Source organism: Thunnus maccoyii, chromosome 10, assembly GCF_910596095.1.
Source record: "Thunnus maccoyii chromosome 10, fThuMac1.1, whole genome shotgun sequence".
Lineage (NCBI taxonomy): Eukaryota > Metazoa > Chordata > Actinopteri > Scombriformes > Scombridae > Thunnus > Thunnus maccoyii.
Window position 1 is genome coordinate 5,679,472 of NC_056542.1, and position 20,705 is coordinate 5,700,176.

The following is a 20,705-nucleotide window of genomic DNA, read 5'->3' on the forward strand; positions in this document are numbered from 1 at the left end:
CAGGGCTTCCTAACCTACAATCCGAGCCTCACTGACCTCCTTTCTGACTGCCCTGTGGGAGTGTGTTTAGGTACCCTGAATCCACAGAGAGGATCATGCTGCAGCAGCAAAAAAAATATATGAAGTGACAAATCTGGACGTTTTTTGCATGATTAAAGTGCACATTTAGAGGGCAGTTTCTTACCGTGGACAGACAGCGGGATCAAGTGCAGAGCCAGGACGCACGACAGCAGCGTTAGTCTCCAGCATCCCGTGCAAAAGCTCGTCTCCTTCCCCTGCATCCTCGCTGTGCAATGATAGACTAAGATGATCAGATAAAATACAAGAAGAAGAAGAAAAAAAAATATCCCTGCTCTAATTGTTGGTTTTGTAGTTCAAAAAAAATGTTGCACAAAAACAAACCAAAAAAAAACAAAAAAGTAATCCGGACAAGTGTGTGTGTGTTGATTTGCGTTGCAGTCTAGACTCCAGCCTCCCTGCGCTTCTCCTCCATAGCCGCTTGGTCTCAGCTGTCTCCTCGGATCCGTTGCTGTTTCACACGCTCGGTTCAGTTCAGCACAGTGAGGTTGGTTACGGCTCCATTGCCACAGTAGAGCGGTCGGAGATGGAGAGGGTAGTAGTGGTAGTGGTGGTGGCGGCGGCGGCGGCGGCGGTGGTGTTGGTGGAGGAGGAGGAGGAGGGGGGCGTGTATGGGGGCGCAGACGCACGCCGTGGCTCGGCTTGGCTTGGTTTGGCTCGGTACGGATCGGTGCTTTGGGGCACTTCGTGGCGGCTGAGAGAGGGGAACAAACGCACGGCGGAGTGCAGCGCGCTCGACAGCCTTCTCATCATCAGGGGAGGAGGGGGGGCAGGGGGGGGGGGGGGGGGGGGGGGGGGGGGGGGGGGGGGGGATTGTTGATGCCCCCCTCTTCCTCCTCCCCCTCCTTTTCATCCCTCCTCCCTCCCTCCTTTTTCCCAAGAGGCTTTCCTCCTCCTCCTCCTCCTCCCTCCATCCTTCCCCTTTCCTAAAACTTCCCTCTACTTTTATGCCCTTCAAAGCATCCACACTTCTCTTCCTCAAACTTTTTGTTCTCCTCCCTGTTTTCCGGAGACATCTTCCTCCTCACTTTCTTCTCTAGCTTGCAAGACCTCCTTTTGTATCTTTACGGAGATGTTTCCCTTCCTTTTCTCCTCCTCTCTCTCCATCCTTCCCTTTCCTAAAACCTTTTTTCACCCTCCAAGACTTCAACCTTTTCTGTCTTCCTCAGACTTTTTGTCTCTTCATCCTTTTTAACCTAATTTCCCTCTTTTTTTCCTTCAAGATAACATTTTGTCATCACCCCTGCACCTTTCCAAATATATTTCCCTTCCTTTTATCATCTCACATATTTCTCCCTTCCTGCTCCTCTTCCTCCCTCTCAGTCCTCTCCTTAAACCTGTTCCTTGTCTACCTCCTCCTTCCCTTCTCTCCTTCTCTCTCCATCCTGTCCTTTTCCAGAAACTTTATCCAACCTTTTAATCCGTCAACATTTCACCTTCTTCCTCCCTCTTTTCCAGACATTTCCTCATTTTTTCCTCCATCTTGCGATTCTTTTTGACCTCCTTTTCCCCTTTTCTTACCGAGACACATCCACCTCCATCCTTTCCTTTCCTGAAACTTTTCCCTACTTTTTTGTCCTTTAAAGTTGTCCACATCTCTTTTCTTCTGTAGACTTTTTGTCTTCTTCCCGCATTTCTGGATACATTCTTGTCCTCTTCTTTTTCACTTTCCTCATCATTTTCCAAGACCTTTTTTTAACCTCCGTTTCCTCTTTTTTTTCCTTCAAGAAAAATGTCCTGTCCTCACCCTTGCACCTTTCTAAAGATTCCTTAGATTTTTGTCCCCCTCTCTCTTTTCTAGAGACATTTCTCCTCCTCTTCTTTGTCCTCGATGACCTTTTCCTTCCAGAAAACATTTTGTCTAAACCCTCAGCACCTTTTACTCCTCCTTTCCTTTTCTCATCCACTCCATCTACTCTTCCATCTTTCCTACCTCCTCCCTCACTCAACCCCTCCTCTATTCCCATCCTTTCCTTTTCTAAAATTCACTTTCTTCATCCTCCAAGATATTTTACCTCCTTTTCCACTTTTCTTTTCAAAAAATGTTCCGCACTCTCCTCCACAACATAGCTGATGATTTTCCATTCCCTTCCTTTCCCTCTCTCATCCCCTTCGTCTGCTCTTCCATCCATCCTTTCTTTTTCCTAAAACTGTTCCACCTTTCCACCATTCCTGTACACACTTTTCTCCTCTTCCTCCATCCACTGTCTGTATCATAAGACTTCCTCTTACTCCTCCTCCTACATTTCCTGACACTTTTCCTCAACTCTTCTCTTCATTTCCCAAAACTTTTTCACTCCTCCTCCCTTCCCTTCCTCCTTTTCCCGAAGTTTTTTGCGATTCAACTGAGAGTGTTGGATCTCAATGGGAGCGCTCACACTCTAGCCACTTCTTTTGTTTCCCATGGGAGATCGGTCTATGTTGAAGGAGCTTAACTTCCCTTCATCACTCAGTGTGTGTCTATGTGTGTGTGTGTGTGTGTGTGTGTGTATGTGTGTCAGAGAGTACGAGACTATTTGAGATTATGTAAAAAAAAAATAAATGTGGTGTTTGATGCCGTCAAAACAACCAGCTTTGGTTAATAAGATAAGAGACACAGAGAAGCAAACAGAGAAGCAAACAAAGAGGGGGAGGAGGAGGGGAAGCGTGGGGTGTCTGGGTGAAAGCGGGGGTTAGAGGGGTAAATGGGGAGGTGGGGGGTGGGGGGGTGCACACGGTGATGAATGCCCAAGGGCCCCGGGGGTAATGATGGTGGTGGGGGTTGTGGGCATTCTTCCACACAAAAAACATAAAGGAAGAGTGAGGGGCAGGGCAACAGGAGGCGTTTAGTGTGTATATATGTATATGTGTGTGTGTGTGTGTGTGTGTGTGTGTGCACCTGTATCTGCAATGTTTATGTGTGTGTGCGCATGTGAGAGCAGCAGCAACGGCAGAAATAAAATAAGAAATGCTTAGCGGAATAGAAAACGTGTTCGGTGAATTGTGAAAAGTAGGTCAAGAGGACATTTTGGTGGCTTCCGTTTAAATATAATAAAATATGGTTCCCTCTCTGTGATAGAGAAATGTTTTGGGAGCAGAATATGAACAACATGTCCTCCCCAAAAATGCTGCTAAAAAAATGTTCATCTTCCTCTTTCTGCCTTGTTAACAGATCCAGTTTTTGACTTATATATTACACAACACACACATAAAATGACTTTATTATCAAATAAATACATTAGGTCTAAATAATATGCCATATACATTTCTGTTGACACGTTTTTAAACTAGAAATACTGCCTCGCGGTTGTGTGCCTCCGCCAAACAGTCAAGTTGCAGTTTACATCCATGTCTGCACAATCACAACAGTGTCAAGGTGGGCGCCAAGATCAGTGTCATCAATTCAGTTTCTGACCAAATGTGAGTCAGATAGTGAGTTATGGCGTCGCATGATGGCCAGAAAAGTCTTTTTGCAGAATATTGTGTCACAGTGAAGTTGACCTTTGACCCTTTGGATATAAAATGTCATCACTTCATTTTATTCTATTAGACATTTCTGTGAAACTTTGTCATAATGCCAAAAACATGTTTTGTGAGGTCACATTGACCTTGACCTTTGACCACCAAATTCTAATCAGTTCATCCTTGAGTCCAAGTGGAAAGCCAGAAATTCAAAAAAATTACAAAATATAACAAAAAAGTTTTTTTCTTTGCTGAGAAGGAAAAGTTGGTATATCAATAAAAGCAAAGTGGGACAAAGTGCAATAGAAACAGACCGGGGGTGTCACGATGCTCCAAATCCAAGATTTGATTTAATTTTCGATTTTATGGTCACGATTTGATTTGTAAAGATCAACAGATCATTGGTTTCATGCCCTGACAACTTTTACACTCCTCCAGGCCTGGAGGATCTGGGGGAGCAGGTTGAAGAGCTGGAGGATCTGGACGACCAAGAGGCTAGTAGCATCCTCCTGGCCGAGGAGATAACGCTGCCCGCTGGGCCTGAAGGCGACAAGCTTCCCCAGCGTGCGCAAGTAGGCGGGGATGGAGAGAAAGAAAACACTGGGAGAATGGCGAACCTGCTTGTGATTTTGAGGGTTGAAATCAAAAGCTCATTTTGGTCCATTTAGAATTGAAATTGTGACACCCCTAAAACCGACTATATAAATTATAAATAAATCACGACGTACTTGAAGCATGTGATTTTAATGGCCACTGCTGAAAAGACACAGATCTGTGTGGTGTAATGATGACTGTAACACTCTTCAAATGAATCGCATCGCATTTTATAGTTTTCACCTTTTGAGGTTTGACTGGCGCTCTTTTAATTACGTTGTCCTGTTGCACTCTCTTCTTCTGCAATGGATTAATGGGAACGACTGGGAAACTAGCATTACCAGCTGTTTATCTCGATGATCCAACTCCAAATATTCGCATAATGAATGGAACCACGCAATAACTGAATTTTCTTTAGCAGATTTTAAGGAAATTTGGTTAAAATGTGTGCTATATTTGCATGGAAACGTAGCATTCAAGACCCTTACACAGTTAATGTTTCAATCTTCAACACTGCAAACTAATGTATCTAAGAATACACTTGTTGGTCTAAGAAGTAATATATGTTGTAAACTAGTTAGCAAGGCATGCTAACGTTTGAGCAGACAACTCACTGTTTAATCCATTCTTCACAATGTTTTCTTGTGTTTTTGATTTTAGAAACGGTAAAAAAAACTCCCTGTTATTTTTCATTGTAACAACATATGAAATGATGATAAGTAATGCGAGAGGCGACTCTGCAGCTCCCCTTGGCTTCACAGAGCGTTGTAGAGAGTTTCAGCTCATTGTTTATCTGTCTGGCTGCAACTTTACTGTTTTGGTTCACCCTCAGTGCTCTCATAGTGTTGTTTTCAGCCGCAGCAGGCAGCTTTTTTTCCAGGTACAGCTAGCTGTAGACTAGTTGGTGAACATAGTGGAGCATTTAGCAGCTAAAGAGCCAGATATTTCCCTCAGGAGTTGGTAGGGAGTAAAAACAGAGTGAATATTGGACTTCACCAGTTGGACAGAAACACGACTCCAAATGAATGATAATGTTGCTCCGTAACTGACCAAAAAATGAATTAATGCAGGTTTAAACTGTCTGTATACAGAGTATCACTCTTACTAGAGCTTCTGTTCAAAGCAGTGATGTAAATGTGGCCTAAATGTACAAGAATCTTCCTCGCAGACATCAGAGGCGCACACAGTCACACAGTTGGTGACAGGAAACAGGATTTGAATTGATGCTGAGGCTTGAGGTCCTCTATTATAATACAATAACCTTGATGTTCACTACACACAATACACACACACACGCACACACACACACACACTCAGCCTCATTCTGTCTTGCGGCGTGCCGTTTTTTTTCCAGTATTTTGGGGTTAATGCCTCTTAGAGCTATCATGTCTGTTTCGGGGTCACGTGCTGTTGTTGTGACATCCCTGACACAGTGCTTTAGCAATATGAAATAGGGGACAGTGCTCATCAACACATGGATTAAGAACATTTAATCCCTCTTGTTCACCCCTAAAACATAAAGACCCCCCCCCCCCCCCACCCTCGTCTGCATCTATGAAGGAATAATAAATACAATATCCCATCCTTCATCACCAGCTACTCTATGTTATCTCCTGTATTTCCTTTGTTTTCTCACTGCAAGGAACACAAGTACTGTAATTCATTTCCAGTTGAGATGAACAAACAGAAACCCAAACTTTGGTAAAGCTGAAATTGTCATTAAATTTCTCTTTTTTTTCCATGTCATTGTAATTCCATTATTCTCAAGTGCAGTTGCAAAAAGAATAAAAAGTTAAAGCACCCCGAGATTTCTCTGCAAGTGTATCTATTCATCAAAACAAAGAAAAGGCCTTTTTACAGGAAGATACTTTGACAGATCACAGTAGGAAAAGCCAGGTGTAAATAATAAAATGAATGACGGCTAAATTCCATTTAGCTGCTTCAGTTTCAGTGTCCTTGTGCACGCCGGCTCTCTGTCACACTGTCACACTTGAACTGAGCAGATCCATTGTTAATGTTATTAGTAACACCTGTGCTTTTCCTGCTACGACAAGTCACAATGTCTGCTGTGAAAAAGGCCTATAGGTGTGACAGGCGACACTACGACAGCAACATAATTTGGCACTTCACGTCGCTTCATGCAGCGGCACAAAATTGATGCAGTTAAAGTCTCTCATGTTGTCAGAACGGATCGCTCGCTAGCGTGGATTCATTGTTATTTTAGAGCATCCATCCTTATATATGTGTGTGCTTTTGCTGCTTCCTGGAACAAACATCATAAAGTCAGTTTGATAAGTGTGTAATAGCAGTCCTGGGGTCATTTTATGACCTATATCTCTATACATGCAGACTAAATCGTAGTCTCATTAGCTTACTCTGTAACAAATGCGTGGTAATGAGAACAGAATCTGGCCTTGGAGCTTGTTTCATAAGGAGGCTGTTTGCTGCACATATGGGAATTAGATGGTGTGCCCTGGTTTATTGTTCAAGGACAAGTTCAGATCTCTTCAAGTCAATCATTATGCACAGCTCACATGCACATACATACAAGAGAGAGTTATATGTCACTGTTATCTCCTCTCCATACCAGCCCTCCCTTTCTTCCAAATTAAGAGATGAGGGATAAAATCAACAAGTCCTCCAAATTTAACGACAAAATATGTCGTATATGTATGTATATTTCTGATCGTTAGAAATCACTGCTGATGTGACAATGCTATGCTTAAGATCTGGTTAGGTTTAGACACAAGAACCACTTGACGAGGTTTAGGAAAAGAGCATGGTTTGGATTAAAATAAGCACCTTGTTAGGGGTTAGGTGACAATTGTTTTTGATTGCTTTGCTCTCGTCATAATTACCACAAACACTAGAGGGCACTCGATGTTATGGGGTACTTGCATTTGCAAGTTTTTTCTTGGGAGGACAGTCTCAACAAAATCCAGTCCTTGATTCAAGCAAAAATGCATTCCAAATTACACCAAAGTTAATAAGAGGCTTCAGCAGCGTGAATTAGCCATATCAAGTGGAAATATTCCAAAATTGGAGCATTTTTTATACTCTACAGAAAGAGGATGAATCCCAAATGACTTTGGTTATTCCTTGATTTATTTTATTTATATACTGTCAACATTAGTAGTTAAAAACTTCACTTGTCCAACAGTTACTAAGAAACCACTGAAACTAACTAAATTCCCCATTAGTGTCAGCTATGCATGCTACACACACCAGATGCTAAAGTCCTTTGTTCAAGCTAATTCAGTTTCATGGATACAGTGCTACACTGACATTGCACAGTATCTTCAACCTTGTCAGATGATGTGATGTGAACACAAGTCGTCCATCCTATATGACATGAACACAGCGTTATGTTACATTAAATGCCTGAGGCTGTAAAAAAAAAAGCATAGCTCACTCTAACAATGCTAATGTGCTAAATGTGTTGTCTTCAAATGAAACTCATGAGGCGTCATGGGAACGCTTGACATTCAAGTGGTTTAAGTCGTGGCAACACAGATACTGACATGAAAGTGACATGAAAAATTAATGTTATGTTTACATTTTTGCCCAGCGGCAAGGAACAAAGTATAGGAAGGTTTTCTCCCCACTTTCCATCCACATTTTGATTTCTGGTTTGTATAATGACCGTTACAGCCTCATAGGCATCTTTTTCAAACATCAACTAGTCCCTTCTTTTCTTTTACATCCATTTATACCTATTTACCTTCTCTTCATTCCTCTACTCTCATTTTTCCATTCCTTGACACTCTTCTTTCACTAAATATCCATCCTTGCCTCATCTTGTCTCTTTTTCACTTTCAGTTCTGTTTGCTAACCAGAACAGAAATAAACTATTTGTCCCCCGACTTCATTATCGGTCTCTCCAAAATATTAACCCCTGCACCCTCAAAAACCTGCTAAACATACAGTCTTACACTAGCACACACACACACATGCACCATTTATTCTTTGTTTTCCCAATGCAATGAAAGTTTCTCAAAAAAATACACACATAGGCTTCTTTCTCTCTTTCTAACGTCTGCGCAAACATTTTCTAGATTACTTCTTCTCGAGTTTGCAGTTCAAAATACAGCCCACCTTTGAGAATGTTAATATTTGTTGATGTCTAATACTGCACCATCAATCAAGGGTGGACTCTACGATGAACTCTGTCATGTTGGCATTAATTTGAACATTTTTTCTCCCTGTCGTCAAGGCTGCTATAACCACCACTGCCCCAAGTCAGCCAAAATATACTTTCAGCTCTCTAATATTTGTCTCTGTCTAGTCCAATTGACGTTTCTCAGAGACAAACTTAGGCTGGAATTAATTTAATAACATGGGTGCCACTGAGTTTATACAAAAAGACTGGTTGCACAATTGTGTATTCAGCCTGCTTTAGACCTGCATTAATCATTATTTTTATATTTATTGTATTCGTTAAATCAAATGACTGTGTGATAGTGCCGAAATCCTGCACAATTAACACTGAACTCTGCAGCTATAGAGCTTTATAGCCTCTTTTAGTGAATTTATTGGTTTTACACCACATTTATTGTATAGTTCAGTCTGTTTCCAATAAAAGAAGCTTGCTAGCTGCCCATGGCAGTTTGTGACTAGCTTCTAAGAAATGTTAAGCAGCTAGCAAGCTAACAAACCAGTTGGAGACACAGACAGTCTATGGCTGGAGACAAAAAGAGAGCTAACAGCTACAAGGTGTATGAATACTGGACTTACCACTTGTATTCAGCCAGCAACATGACTCTGAATGAATTCTGTTTGCCACATGTGTAGGAAGGAAACTGTTTGCTAATGTGTTAGCCGTATTTTGGCTGTAATAAGATGATGGCTGCATATCTGTCAGCTGGTTTAGATGTTTTCTGCCACCTACCAACAAGACATCAATTCATGTAGCTTATGAGGTGCTGTGTTGTAATACAGAGTCATATGTTCCTCAGTCATCTTTAGCTGTTTGCTATTTTTAATCTCCTCAGTAACGACTGTTTTTAGCCACACTAGCAGCATGAAACATCTCAACAATAATTGGATGGTTTGCCATAGGACTTTGTACAGATGTTCATAGTCCCCAGAGGATGAATCCTGCTGATTTTAGTGATCAGCAGACTTTTTCCTCTAGTGTCATCATGAGGTTGACCATTTTTCAATGCAATTCAATCGATCACAAACCCTAAAACAGAAGGCTAACTGTGACACGTAATGTAGGGAGACAATAAATAAGTGTAAGGATAAAATCTTACATACAATAAATCAGTTTATTTCAAATTTAAAGCCCGGATTTAATATTCAAATCAGTTCAAATAACAGATTTCCAAGTGATGCGTCGGCATAGAGAGCTGTTAAGATTATAAGATCAACACATGAAGTAGTTTTTCGCCTAAAACCTTAGTTGAGTTTGTGTTTGCGTAGGCATCATGGCTACCTCGTGTGTCCTGCGTTCATCGGGAGAGTTGTTTGTGCGCGTCCTCAGAAATCCATGAGATGCAATTCAGTGCATGACCGGTGGGGGCAGTATCACAAAATAAGGTCAGCAGCAGTGTCCGGTCACAACAATGGTGGAAAGTTTCAAATAGAAACTCATAGAGCTTGTCTGCAACAACCCTCATCTACAGTATATGATGTCTATATGCCGATGCTTCATGCTGCTGCTGCCGTGATCTCAACATAAACAATATTGTAAACTTTCTCAAGAGTGGCCATGATTTCCGTTTCGTAAAGGCAAGTATATCTGTAAAGCTGTTTATCGAAGAGTGCAAATGTTTGTCAAACTCTGATTAGTTTCAGTGTGCGACTCGTTAACAGCTGTGCAAACAGCCATAAGTTCAAGAGTTGAATGAAAAATAATACAAATAGAAGTTTTTGAGATCATTTAAAGATAGATTTGAGCATCACTGTGGCTCTGTCATGAAACGCTTGAGTTGTGTTGCCCAAATACACAAAATGAATGAAGGACAGAATCTCAAGTGAGGTTTGAAAACCTTACAGCAGCTAGTTACAGAGAAGCACGTTACCTACAGGTTTCTATACACTTATTATAACATTTAGTTAGTTAGTCTATCAATAAAATAAAATGTAAAAGTCAGAGAAAAAATCATGATGCAGTCTGGTTTCAGGCAAGTCAACAAATGCATATTCAGTAAAGAAAACATTTTATTTTTTTTCAGGCTCTTTATGTGTGTATGTGCGTGCGCACATGTGCCCATGAAAGAAAAAAGAGTGATAGAAAGCAAGTACACACACACAATTATTTATTTACAACCAAATCTATATCCTTGTCCTGATCTGTAGTCCTCAAACTTCTTCACTCTGGCACCGTTCTTCAGCTCTGGGTCCTTCTGGCCGAAGTTACATCCATGGCCTAAAAAAACAATGACATCAACTGTTAATTTTAAAAGTGACACTCACAGGGAAGTGATACTACACCTGCTTGTTGTCAGTCTCTGAATCCTCATCAGACACCGTTTATTCCCTCGGAGACTTGGTCTGGGTCCTCATCACTGGAGCCTCTTCAGAGTTCAGGAGCATTCAGCCTCTCGTGGACTCCTGTGCTTGCAGATAGAGAGTCAGACTTGCAGAACATCTTAATCTTCCTCACTTCATCTAAGTTTTGTGTTTCTTTCTTTATGACTTTGTCCATTGTTTTTTTTCTCTTCATCTTATCTTGACTTGTATTGTATTTTGTGTTAATGTGGACCCCAGGAAGAGTAGCTGTTGCCTAGTGTAATGGCTGATGGGGATCCTAATAAACTAAACTAAACTAAACCTCTAGATCATATCTAGACATTTTCTGGCAAAATAATTTCAAGTAAATTGATCCCAAGTGAGTATGTTGACATATTAGAGCATACCTCTATATATGCTCGTTAACATTTGTTCTACATCTCACCATAATTTACAAAGTTTCCCCAAATTACCCACAAATGTCTCATCTTGATACAGGACATCTAGCTGAATGGCTGACTTGACCTGCTATTTCTTTATAACAGGGCTTAAAAAGTGATCTTATCTGCATGTCGCTCCAGCTCATCCGTGCTCATCTTCCTCTCTGGTCAGGTGGTGTTTGGACTTCTGTAAGGATAAAACGTTGTTTGAATCTCTTGAATTTGGGCAGCAGTCAAATCAAATCGAGTCAATTTTATTTGTGTACAGAATAGAACAAGAAAGACAAATGACAGAAATACAGCATAGAAAACAGTAAAATGTTAACAGTAGATAAATAATACATACCCATTGGCCGCTGCATGGGGCTGTAAAAGAGGCCCAGGACCTCTGAGGTTCCATCATGGCCTCACTCGACGGAGCTTCAGGTGGAGCCTCTCTGGAGCCCTGAAGCTGGCTCATCTTCCTCCTCTTCCTCTCTGGGGAGGCGCTGTCTGGACTTCTGCTAAAAACCAAATTTGTTGTTTTAATCTCTTGAATTTTGAAACTAAAATTTAATGAAAACAAGTAAAATAATACCTACCTATTGCCGTCGTGTGAGGCCATAAAGGTGTCCCACGTCCTTTTCCTCTGAGGTTTAGCCTTGGCCTCGCTGGACGCAGCCTCAGATGGGGCCTCTTTGGTGTTTTGAAGCAACTCTGGAAAAAAGGAGAAAGAATAACAAACAGGTAGTTATTACGCTGAAAAAGCTAACACTTATGAAACATTATCACTTAATTTCAGACCTGAAGATATCATCCACTGAAATTATTTAAAATAAATTGCAAGTTGTTGCAGTGTAAGTAGAAATGGTGCAACTGAAGAAAGTGGTGAGTTTAGTGTGAAACACTCTAGTTACAAAGTGGCAGTTAGTGTTGACTTCACATGCAAACACATGATCAAACCGACATTCAGATGGGCCTACCTGTTTGTGTCTGGACATCATCAGGGTTAATCTTCCTCCTCTTCCTCTCTGGTGAGACACTGTCTGGACTTCTGCAAAGACCAAATATTGTTTGAATATGTTGAATTTTAACATAAGTTAACAGTATGTACAGATTTAATAAAATACCTACCTGTCGCTGCTGTGTGAAGCCATAAAAGTGTCCCACTTCCTTTTTCTCTGAGGCTTAACTTTGACCTCCCTGGATGGAGCCTCAGATGGAGCCTCTTTGGACTTCTGAGGCAAATCTAAAAAAGACAGAAGGAAGAATATAATATCATATTTTACAAAGTTTCTGATTAACAAATTTAAAACCAGTTGATCCCAAGTGTGTGTTGCTGAAGATTAACCTACTTGTGTGTCTCTGGATGAGATCCATGTCCATCTTAATCCTCTTTCTCTCTGGAGAAATGCAGTCCGGGCATCTACATAGACCAAATACTATGTGAATCTCTTGATTTTTAATAGTAAAATATCCAATAATATACACATATAGTAAGTATACAGTAAAATAAGTGCAAAAAGATCTACAACACTTACCTGTCATCGCTCTGTGAGTCCCTGAGTCTTTTCTCCACAGGTTTGATGGCAGATGTGATCCAGATGTTGGTCTGGTCCTGGCTGGTGAAGCTTAAGGAGGCCTGCGGGTTCGGGCACGGCTGCTGGATGGACTGAACTTCAGAGCCTGAGCTATCTGAGCTCAGACTCTGATGCCGACAGACGTCCATCATTTCACCGCATGACTGAAGACTGAAAGACAATAAATCAATAAATTAAACAACTTAATTCATCCACATTACAATGGTGATATTAAACATATCATCTAAATGTAGACTTACTAGAGGCTGTCGGGGTATCTGGCTGCGATGTCCCTCATGCTGATGAACGGGTCCTGAAGAAGCTGGCTGGGTGTTATCCGTTTAGCAACGTCAAACTCCAGCATCTGCTTCAGTAAATCCACGAAGTTCTCCCGGTCGTCGATTTCAGCCGCGATGTCCTCGTCTGACAGATGACATACTGGGTGAACCTGGATCAGAAAAAACACATATGTCAGCAAAATCTCATTTCCAGTACCAGTTGAAAGTTTGAACACACTTTCTCATTCAAGTGAATAGAAAGGTGTGTCCAAACATAACTGGTACTGTACATTTTACTGGTGGTACTTTTGTGTCAAATGCTTTCATTCTTAAGTACTAAAAGTGTGATGTTCGATGAATTTCCTACCGTCTTAATATCATCCAGGGAGGTGAAATACGTCTTGGACCAGCTGATGATTCCGTATTCAAATGGCGTCTAAAGAGAGGTCATATTAGAGTTAGCTAATCTGTCCAAAGCATAATGAGTGTTAAAGGTAGAAACAAAGACAGACTGATGGAAAGACGGAGCTAAAGAGGTGAAAGCCTCTGAGTGTTGGTACCTTTAATCTCCACTGACGGTCACTCTTCTGCCGGAAAAAGCACCTGGTCTTGACTCCGTTATTGAGAAGCTTCTCCGGTAGCTGACCCTGAGTCTGTATAATATGTCTTAACTGTGGACACAACAAAGTTAAAAAGTCAGTTACAGTTGGTACATGAGAAACATATTAAGATTTTGTAAATTTTTGCTTTTTCAACAACTATTATAGAATTGCTTCAGTAAAGCTCACTTGCTAAGAGAAGTTAGTTTTTACGCTGTTCTTAACTAAATTAAAGAAATAGTGTGACAGGAAAATATTCTTATTTGCCTTATTGCCAAGAGTTAAATGGGAAGACTGATACCATTTATGTTTTAGTATGTATCTAGAGCCATGAGGCGGTTGATTAGCATAAAGACTGGAAGCAGGTGAAAAAGTTAGCGTAGCATTTTCTCCAAGAAATAGTTACACCACGTAGCTTTACATTTCTCTTTGTGAATGGACAAATGAGACACTACGTGTTAATTAGAGGTTTATAGGTGCTGCTAGGCATTTTGTAAAAACATCAAGGTCATGGTTTTTGGGGGAGGTACGCACGCATTTTCTTTGGTGAGAAAATCAGGCTAGCTGTTTTCTCTTGCTATCAGTCTTTAGGCTATGCTAAGCTAATTGCCTCCAGCTCCAGCTCTGTACTTAATGCACAGATCTACCTTTGGTGTCAATCATCTGATCTAATTCTCATAAATAAAGCAAATTTATCCAAACGCTAAACTATTTTTTTTAGGATATTGTTTGTATACAAATTGATTTTAAGTTTTAGTATGTTAAAAAAGTAGCATGTGCACCACTATGTGGTTATTCTACTTATTCTACTTAAACAGCTTATTCTTGGTTTTTTTGTCCCTCAAACACAATGAATGGAACATTTTTGTTGACTTTTAAATTGTACACTTACCATGTCATATTCACAGTTACCAGGGTACAGCAAATCGCCCAGGAACAGTTCTGCAGCCATGCAGCCCAGAGACCACATGTCGATGGCCGCCGTATAGGGAAAGCCCAGGATGACCTCTGGGGCTCTACAAAATGAAATATAACACATTATTTTGGTTTTATAGTTTTGGCTTCTTTATCGGTTATGAAATCTAAAGCCAGAACTCTGCCATAGTCACTTACCTGTAATTTAGTGGCTGAATGTCCGTGGCCCAGTCTGACTGTGAGACACGGCGGGCCAAGCCAAAATCGATTATCTTCACCCTCAGTGGCTGGTTGATATGGTCCACCATCATGATGTTGTCGGGCTTGATATCGGTATGTGCAACTCCTAGGCTCCTCAGGAGTTGCAGGGCTGTGGCCACCTGAGGTCATGAAGAAATCACATTTGAGTTGAACTACAGTACATTGGCACAGTTGATATTTTTGAATAGCTTTTAAGGGCTTTGCTAGAAAGGTTTTAAAAACATTTGAGGCTGAGCTCAGTGTCACTTAAGGTCAAATTATTATCATGCAGTAGAACAGAAATAGAAGGATCTACAGTGTAATGCAGTGGAGTACAATACAATAGTAAAGATTACTAAAGAAGTAGAGAATAAAATAACAAGAACTCCCTTCACTAAAATACACTAATATGACCAACACCACAAAAAAATGCCCTCAAAAATTAATCTCTGACAAATACTCAACAATTTACAGGTTACTACTAAACCTGGTGGATGATGTATTGCTTTACCCTACTACAGCTCTACTATGTCAATCACAAGTGACACCTACCTGTTGCAGAATTGGGCGTATTTCCTGAACGAGGAGAGAACAGGAAGGTCTCCTCTCCACGAAATCCAGCAGACTTATGTCCAGCATTTCAAACTCCAGACAAACGCTTTCTCTGTCGATAAAGACGTCGTTGTATCTGACAAAGTTGAATTTGTCGGAGTCGAAAGCCCTCAGTTCTTCAAGGATTTCCACCTGGGGAACAAATGAGATGTTAGATTTGAGGTCAGTACAGTGTATAGTGCTTTTGAAGCTCTGTGCAAATCAAACTGTGATACACATCACGTCTGTTCTACCTCATTCTTCGCCTGATCCGTGAAGTTGCAGTCCTTGACCATCTTCACAGCCACGGTTTCCATGGTCGCTGTCTTCAGACACTTGGTGACTTCCCCAAAACAGCCCTCCCCAAGAAAAGACTGAACCAAATAGTCAGAGGAGGGAGAGGAGAGCACGTCTAGGATGTCCTGGGAGGAGGAAGAGGAGGTGGAAGAAGAGGTGGAAGAAGAGGTGGAAGAGGAGATGGTCTCCCATTCAGATGGTGTAGGATGATGATAATTCATAGACTGGAGGAGAGCAGGAGAGAAAAGACACAATATGAAGTCATGTCTTGTCCCATACAACATGACACCAGCAATATACTCTACATATCCATACAACATGACTTGATAACATTTTATATTTAAATATAAGTGGTGAAAGATGGGTTGCAACTACCTAAGCTTATATAGTTACTTAAAGGATAGGTTCACAATTTTTTGAAGTCTGTCTTAAAACAACAGTCAGGTGTCCGTATGAACACTGAGAAAGGTTTTCCTCGCTGTAATCATTCCTCCTGTTCATACTGGCTATTAAAAGATCCCCTTCAAATGCACTTTAAGTGATGGGGGCCAAAATCCACAGTGTGTCCAAACACACAAGTACCAACTTTGGCACTTTGGCACTAAAAACACTTAACGTTGAAAGATATCTACTGGATTGGACTAATTCAGACTGCTGAAGCTTCATATTAGCTTCACATACTCTTTTACATACATTGTTCCACAGAAGGAGGCTTGTGGATTTTGTCCCCCATCATTTATATTGTATATTGTACATTATGAAGGGATCTACTGATGATCAATATGAATAGAAGGAATGATTACAGCAAGAAAAACCTATTTCAATGTTCATTTGGGCACCTGACTATTGTTTTATGACAAACTTGAAAAATTGTGAACCTTAAAAAATATTGTATCTGTTTATCTGCTAATATCAGCAGATCCATGGACTCTACTGTACATTATATGTCAATAAAGTGGGACTAAATTACATAATTTGTGTGAAAATGTGCTTTGTATTGACATTGTAACATACAGTTTGAGATCACTTGTCTTTAAGAGGGAACTTGGAACTTTTTTTGCACTCAAACAAACAGATTTGATCAACTCACCATGGTTTCGCTCGATTGCTGTGACAATTTCTCTCTGGTTCCAAACATGGTCCTCTTGAAATCGAAACGTCGAAGTCGATCCTCTCACTGATGTGCATCAGTTGAAGTGCAGTTTATATGAAAAGTGGTGAGTTGAGTCTCCTGCTGTACTTTGTTGCATCACTTTGATTCTAAAGGTCATTATGATGTCACATTTGTGGGAGGGGCAAGTAGAGCCTTTGTTCAGAACTATAGATGTCTGAAAATGACCGTTGCCCGGGGCAACCTGTTGTTTTTGTTTTCCTAATATTCAGCTGGAAAACAACCACCATTGATGCACAACATTTAAGAACATAAGATTTATTTTTCTTTATTAAACATATGTGATTGCACCACTTATTAAATTAACACACTTGTCTGGACAGAAAAGGTTAATAACACAAGAAATGTACATTTCAGTCAGATCTGTATGTTTCATGTTCAGTGAAAAATCAGCAAAAACTACAAATTTCTTCCTAATCTATGGGTCACAGTCATTGAAAAATTGATGCACAACTGCCATGAAAAGTACTGAGTGTGGAAGTTCACTCTTGACCTTGGACATAGTAATTTTTACCAACAAAAACTTAAAACAACACCCACTTTCTAGCTAACAAAACAAAAAGGCAATATATTAGAGTTCACAGTAGGCACTGATTCAGTGATTTGCAGGTAAAACTGTTTCTAGATGTCTGGCTTACAATCAGACTAAAAATGAAAGTCTTTTAAATGTCCAGGTTACACTTAACTGTTGTTTCAGCAACATTTAGGACTAGCTACAAGTTCAAGTTCACTTGTCCTTCAAACTACACCCACATATTCTGTTTCACTGGAAAATACATTATAATACAGAAACTAAAAACACTCAAATCTCTGTTTCGCTGTGACTTTAATGTGTGCTAGTCGGTGCAGGAAGTCAACTTCATGCTGGAGCTACAGGAAATGTCAGGGGATCACCAAAGACAGTTTGATTCATCCTCTGGTGAACCTGAATGTTTGTACAAAATGTGATTGCAATCCATCAAATAGGCGTTGAAATATTTCAGTCTGGACCAAAGAGGTGGACCAGCCATACCTAGAGACTCACCACTGCTGCTGTGGCTAAAAATACAGCTGAAATAAAATATTGTTTCTCTCAGGACCAGGGAATAAAAACTGTCAAAGCATCAGACAAAACATAAAAAGACCAAGACCCTCACACTAGAGCCCTACCGTACAGTTGAGTAATACAGTTCAAAATTCATAAAAGAAATAGTTGCTTATACTATATATATTCATATATACAGATACCAGCTTGACATAACAAAGTAGGTCAAAGCAGGGCTTTTTTTCACTGCACTGTTGCTGCACATAAGAGTCATCTGAGACATGTTTCCCTCAGAAACAGTGGAATATGTTTCTGTTTTTTAATTAAATACATCAAACATACACAAACCTTCACTGCACTCATGAATCTTGATGTCTTATTTACATGAACAGATAATAGGGTGAATTATAGTAATGATGATTGTGTCGCCAATAAAATGAATGCAGAATCCTCTAATTGTGTGAATCTACTCTTAAGGATCTACTAAATCCCTGCACCTTAAAAGATAAAGCACCTGTGTGCATGTTGCTTTCTGTTTTACCATGATTATTACCATAAATCACTATATATATTCATCATCATCATCATCATCTGTCACTATTATCATCATTATCATCATCAGCTGTTACATTTCATCTCAGAGCAGAAAATAAATCAAAAACGGACCAGATATCCAGGTGCATGGTCGTGATTGTGATGCTACTTATGATTACAGCCATCGTTATCATGTTATGATTGTATAGACAGTAGTGTGTTTTTTGGTCCTTGTCACTCACTGTACCGCTGGATGAGTCAGACAAAGGACAGTGAAGAAACAATGGCTCTGAGGAGGTGGGGAGAGGAGAGGAGATGAGAAAGGACAAAGACGAAGGCAGAGCGGGAGGGGAAGGGAGGTGTCTTTGCATGGCTCCTTCACCCCACAAGCCCCTGTGGTGCTGTGAACCGCTGGCCTACTTTAGCCTTCTCCATTTTTTATGACACACACGCTTATTGGCACATAACGCTATGATGCTGCTACACTGACATACATACACAGCCATCACATTGCAGTTTGGAGCGTAAGACAGCAACCTGTCAGACAGTATGACGCACACACACACACATACACACACACACACACACACACTAACAAGCAACATTTATACACTGATGAGCATGCACACACAGCAGTTAAATGTCAACTATGAAAACATGCATGACCACACAGAACTCGAACTAGAAATGCCGCCTCACGGTTGTATGCTACCCAGACTCGCATAATATTTGTAGTGAAGGAATTTAATAAAAGGTATTAAGTGTATTTTCCTTGTGTGTGTTCACATACTTGGCCAATAAAGCTGATTCTGATAAAAACACAAAGTTGTAGCCATGACAGTAGACGATGCTTCAGATATGGATGTTACTGCAAAGAAGCTGCAAATTCTAAAATGTGGATGCTTCAAACACATCAAAAGATCTCTACCAGTTTCAATTTGGGCACCAAGATTAGTGTCATCGATTAAATATCCGACCAAATTTGAAATATGTTCACAATCTCCCCTTCTGTTCCTGAGTTATGGCGTTAAATAACGGCTAGAAGTGTTTTTGCAGAACATTTTGATGTCACAGTGAAGCTGACCTTTGACCTTTTGGATATAAAATATCATCACTTCATCATTTTTATTTATTATATTATTATCCTATTAGACATTTGTGTGAAACTTTGTCATAACTATCAAATGAATTCTTGAGTTATGGCCAAAAACGTGTTTTGTGAGGTCACAGTGACCTTGAATTTGACCACCAAGATCTAATCCTTGAGTCCAACTGGACGTTTGTGCCAAATTTGAAGAAATTCCCTCAAAGCATTCTTGAGATATCGCGTTCATGAGAATGGGACGCACAACCTGAAAATATAAATATAAAATGACTGGTTTGCAGTATTAACACAGTGCACCACCAGAGTGTTTCACTGAATCAGCTTTTTGTGCAGGTGCACTATACATGTGATGTACATGCACGCATTAAATATTGCATACAGAGTGTACTTTGTTCACCCACTTACTCTCACTGAAATGCACTTATCACCAAGAGTTTGATGATAAGTTCAATTTCATCTCTGTGCATGCCGTTAGCTTGCCTAGCTTATATAAAATGTAATGTTAACATCAGCTAACGAGTTGAGTCTCTGATATTGGGACTTTCTGACAGCTACAACATCTTTTGACTTTGCAAAAATAACTACATTAGTGTCAACAAACTGGTGGTAAAATGTCTAAAGCCTCCAGTGGTAGTTATTTCGAAATAAATCAAATATTGTTCTGATCCCAGTCAGTTTCCGTTGTAAATTCATAACTGCTACAGGCAGGTTTGAGGTATCGCACCTTTAAAATTCTCCTAGTTTGAGTCTTGTAGTAAATCAGTCTGTGAGTACCGTCACTCACCTGTGTTGTTGAGTAATTTACTTCATATGGTCACAAAAAGGATTAATTTTGTTAAGAATGTGAGATTTATAGTGTTATGAGACATGTTAAATAGCTGCTAAACTAATCAACTGGATGTCTTTGGTAGTCAATGCTGATTTCTCATCGCATGTGAATTTATGTTGTTTTTTTTTTACATTTTGTGTTCAAGACACTTAAACTTATTTATCTGTTACTTCATCTGGAACCTGTAAAAGAAGAAAATGGTTAAAACTAAATAATTAGAAATGGAACATGGAAATAAACTCTTAGCTTAGTTTTTGTGTTAGCTATCTCTCTACACATATGCTGATTAAAAAGGAGCCACAATGTTGATTAACTGCTACAAATATATAACAACAACCAAAATAGCTAATTTAGGCTATTTCTGTCTACTGCAACAGGGGTATTCAATCTTGATGACGTACATTTTGTCCATCATGTCATGTTATCTCATTAAACAAGTGCTATAGCAGTCTGAATAAACATAAAACAAAGCATAGGACTCCTCCCTGGTGAGTCTGTGAAAAGTGATAAGTGAAATGTCTGTTATGTAACCACTATTACGTCGGGCAATGGTT

At 40.1% G+C, this 20,705-nt stretch overlaps 2 protein-coding genes across 10 annotated transcripts in view; both read right to left on the bottom strand.

The window, feature by feature from the left end:
- Window positions 1-805, bottom strand: part of cspg5a (chondroitin sulfate proteoglycan 5a) — a 59,869-nt gene extending 59,064 nt beyond the window's left edge. For 3 of the 8 annotated variants that reach the window (XM_042423800.1, XM_042423793.1, XM_042423799.1), the window contains exons 1-2: window positions 185-805; window positions 37-98 (exon numbers count right to left, since the gene is read on the bottom strand). In XM_042423800.1, coding sequence (XP_042279734.1) covers window positions 37-98; window positions 185-249 — 127 coding nt within the window. In that variant the 5' untranslated portion in view covers window positions 250-805. The remainder of the gene's footprint in view (window positions 1-36; window positions 99-184) is intronic. The other 5 variants (XM_042423798.1, XM_042423797.1, XM_042423794.1 and 2 more) reach the window with 2 other exon arrangements.
- Window positions 806-10,359: 9,554 nt separating this feature from the next.
- Window positions 10,360-18,783, bottom strand: LOC121905517 (homeodomain-interacting protein kinase 3-like). Of its 2 annotated transcripts, XM_042423791.1 has the most exons (14): window positions 16,579-18,783; window positions 15,446-15,712; window positions 15,153-15,344; window positions 14,559-14,740; window positions 14,338-14,461; window positions 13,407-13,517; window positions 13,214-13,282; window positions 12,829-13,016; window positions 12,530-12,739; window positions 12,344-12,414; window positions 12,123-12,237; window positions 11,972-12,042; window positions 11,356-11,705; window positions 10,360-11,196 (listed from the first exon to the last, which is right to left on the bottom strand). In XM_042423791.1, the coding sequence occupies exons 1-13, from the start codon at window positions 16,624-16,626 to the stop codon at window positions 11,587-11,589; spliced, it is 1,767 nt and encodes a 588-aa protein (XP_042279725.1). In that variant the 5' UTR covers window positions 16,627-18,783; the 3' UTR covers window positions 10,360-11,196; window positions 11,356-11,586. The 2 variants fall into 2 exon arrangements, with proteins under 2 accessions (XP_042279725.1, XP_042279724.1); XM_042423790.1 differs by lacking the exon at window positions 16,579-18,783 and having other exon boundaries at window positions 15,446-15,906.
- Between the last annotated feature and the right edge of the window lie 1,922 nt (window positions 18,784-20,705).

Bases quoted from the DNA above. Each gene is read 5' to 3' on its own strand.
- LOC121905517 (XM_042423790.1), bottom strand. From the start codon at position 15,808: ATGTTGTATGGATATGTAGAGTATATTGCTGGTGTCATGTTGTATGGG. The intron at 15,345-15,445 runs GTAGAACAGACG...TTTGTTCCCCAG, and splicing joins CGGATCAGGCGAAGAATGAG to GTGGAAATCCTTGAAGAACT. The intron at 14,462-14,558 runs GTAAGTGACTAT...TTCATTTTGTAG, and splicing joins ATTCAGCCACTAAATTACAG to AGCCCCAGAGGTCATCCTGG.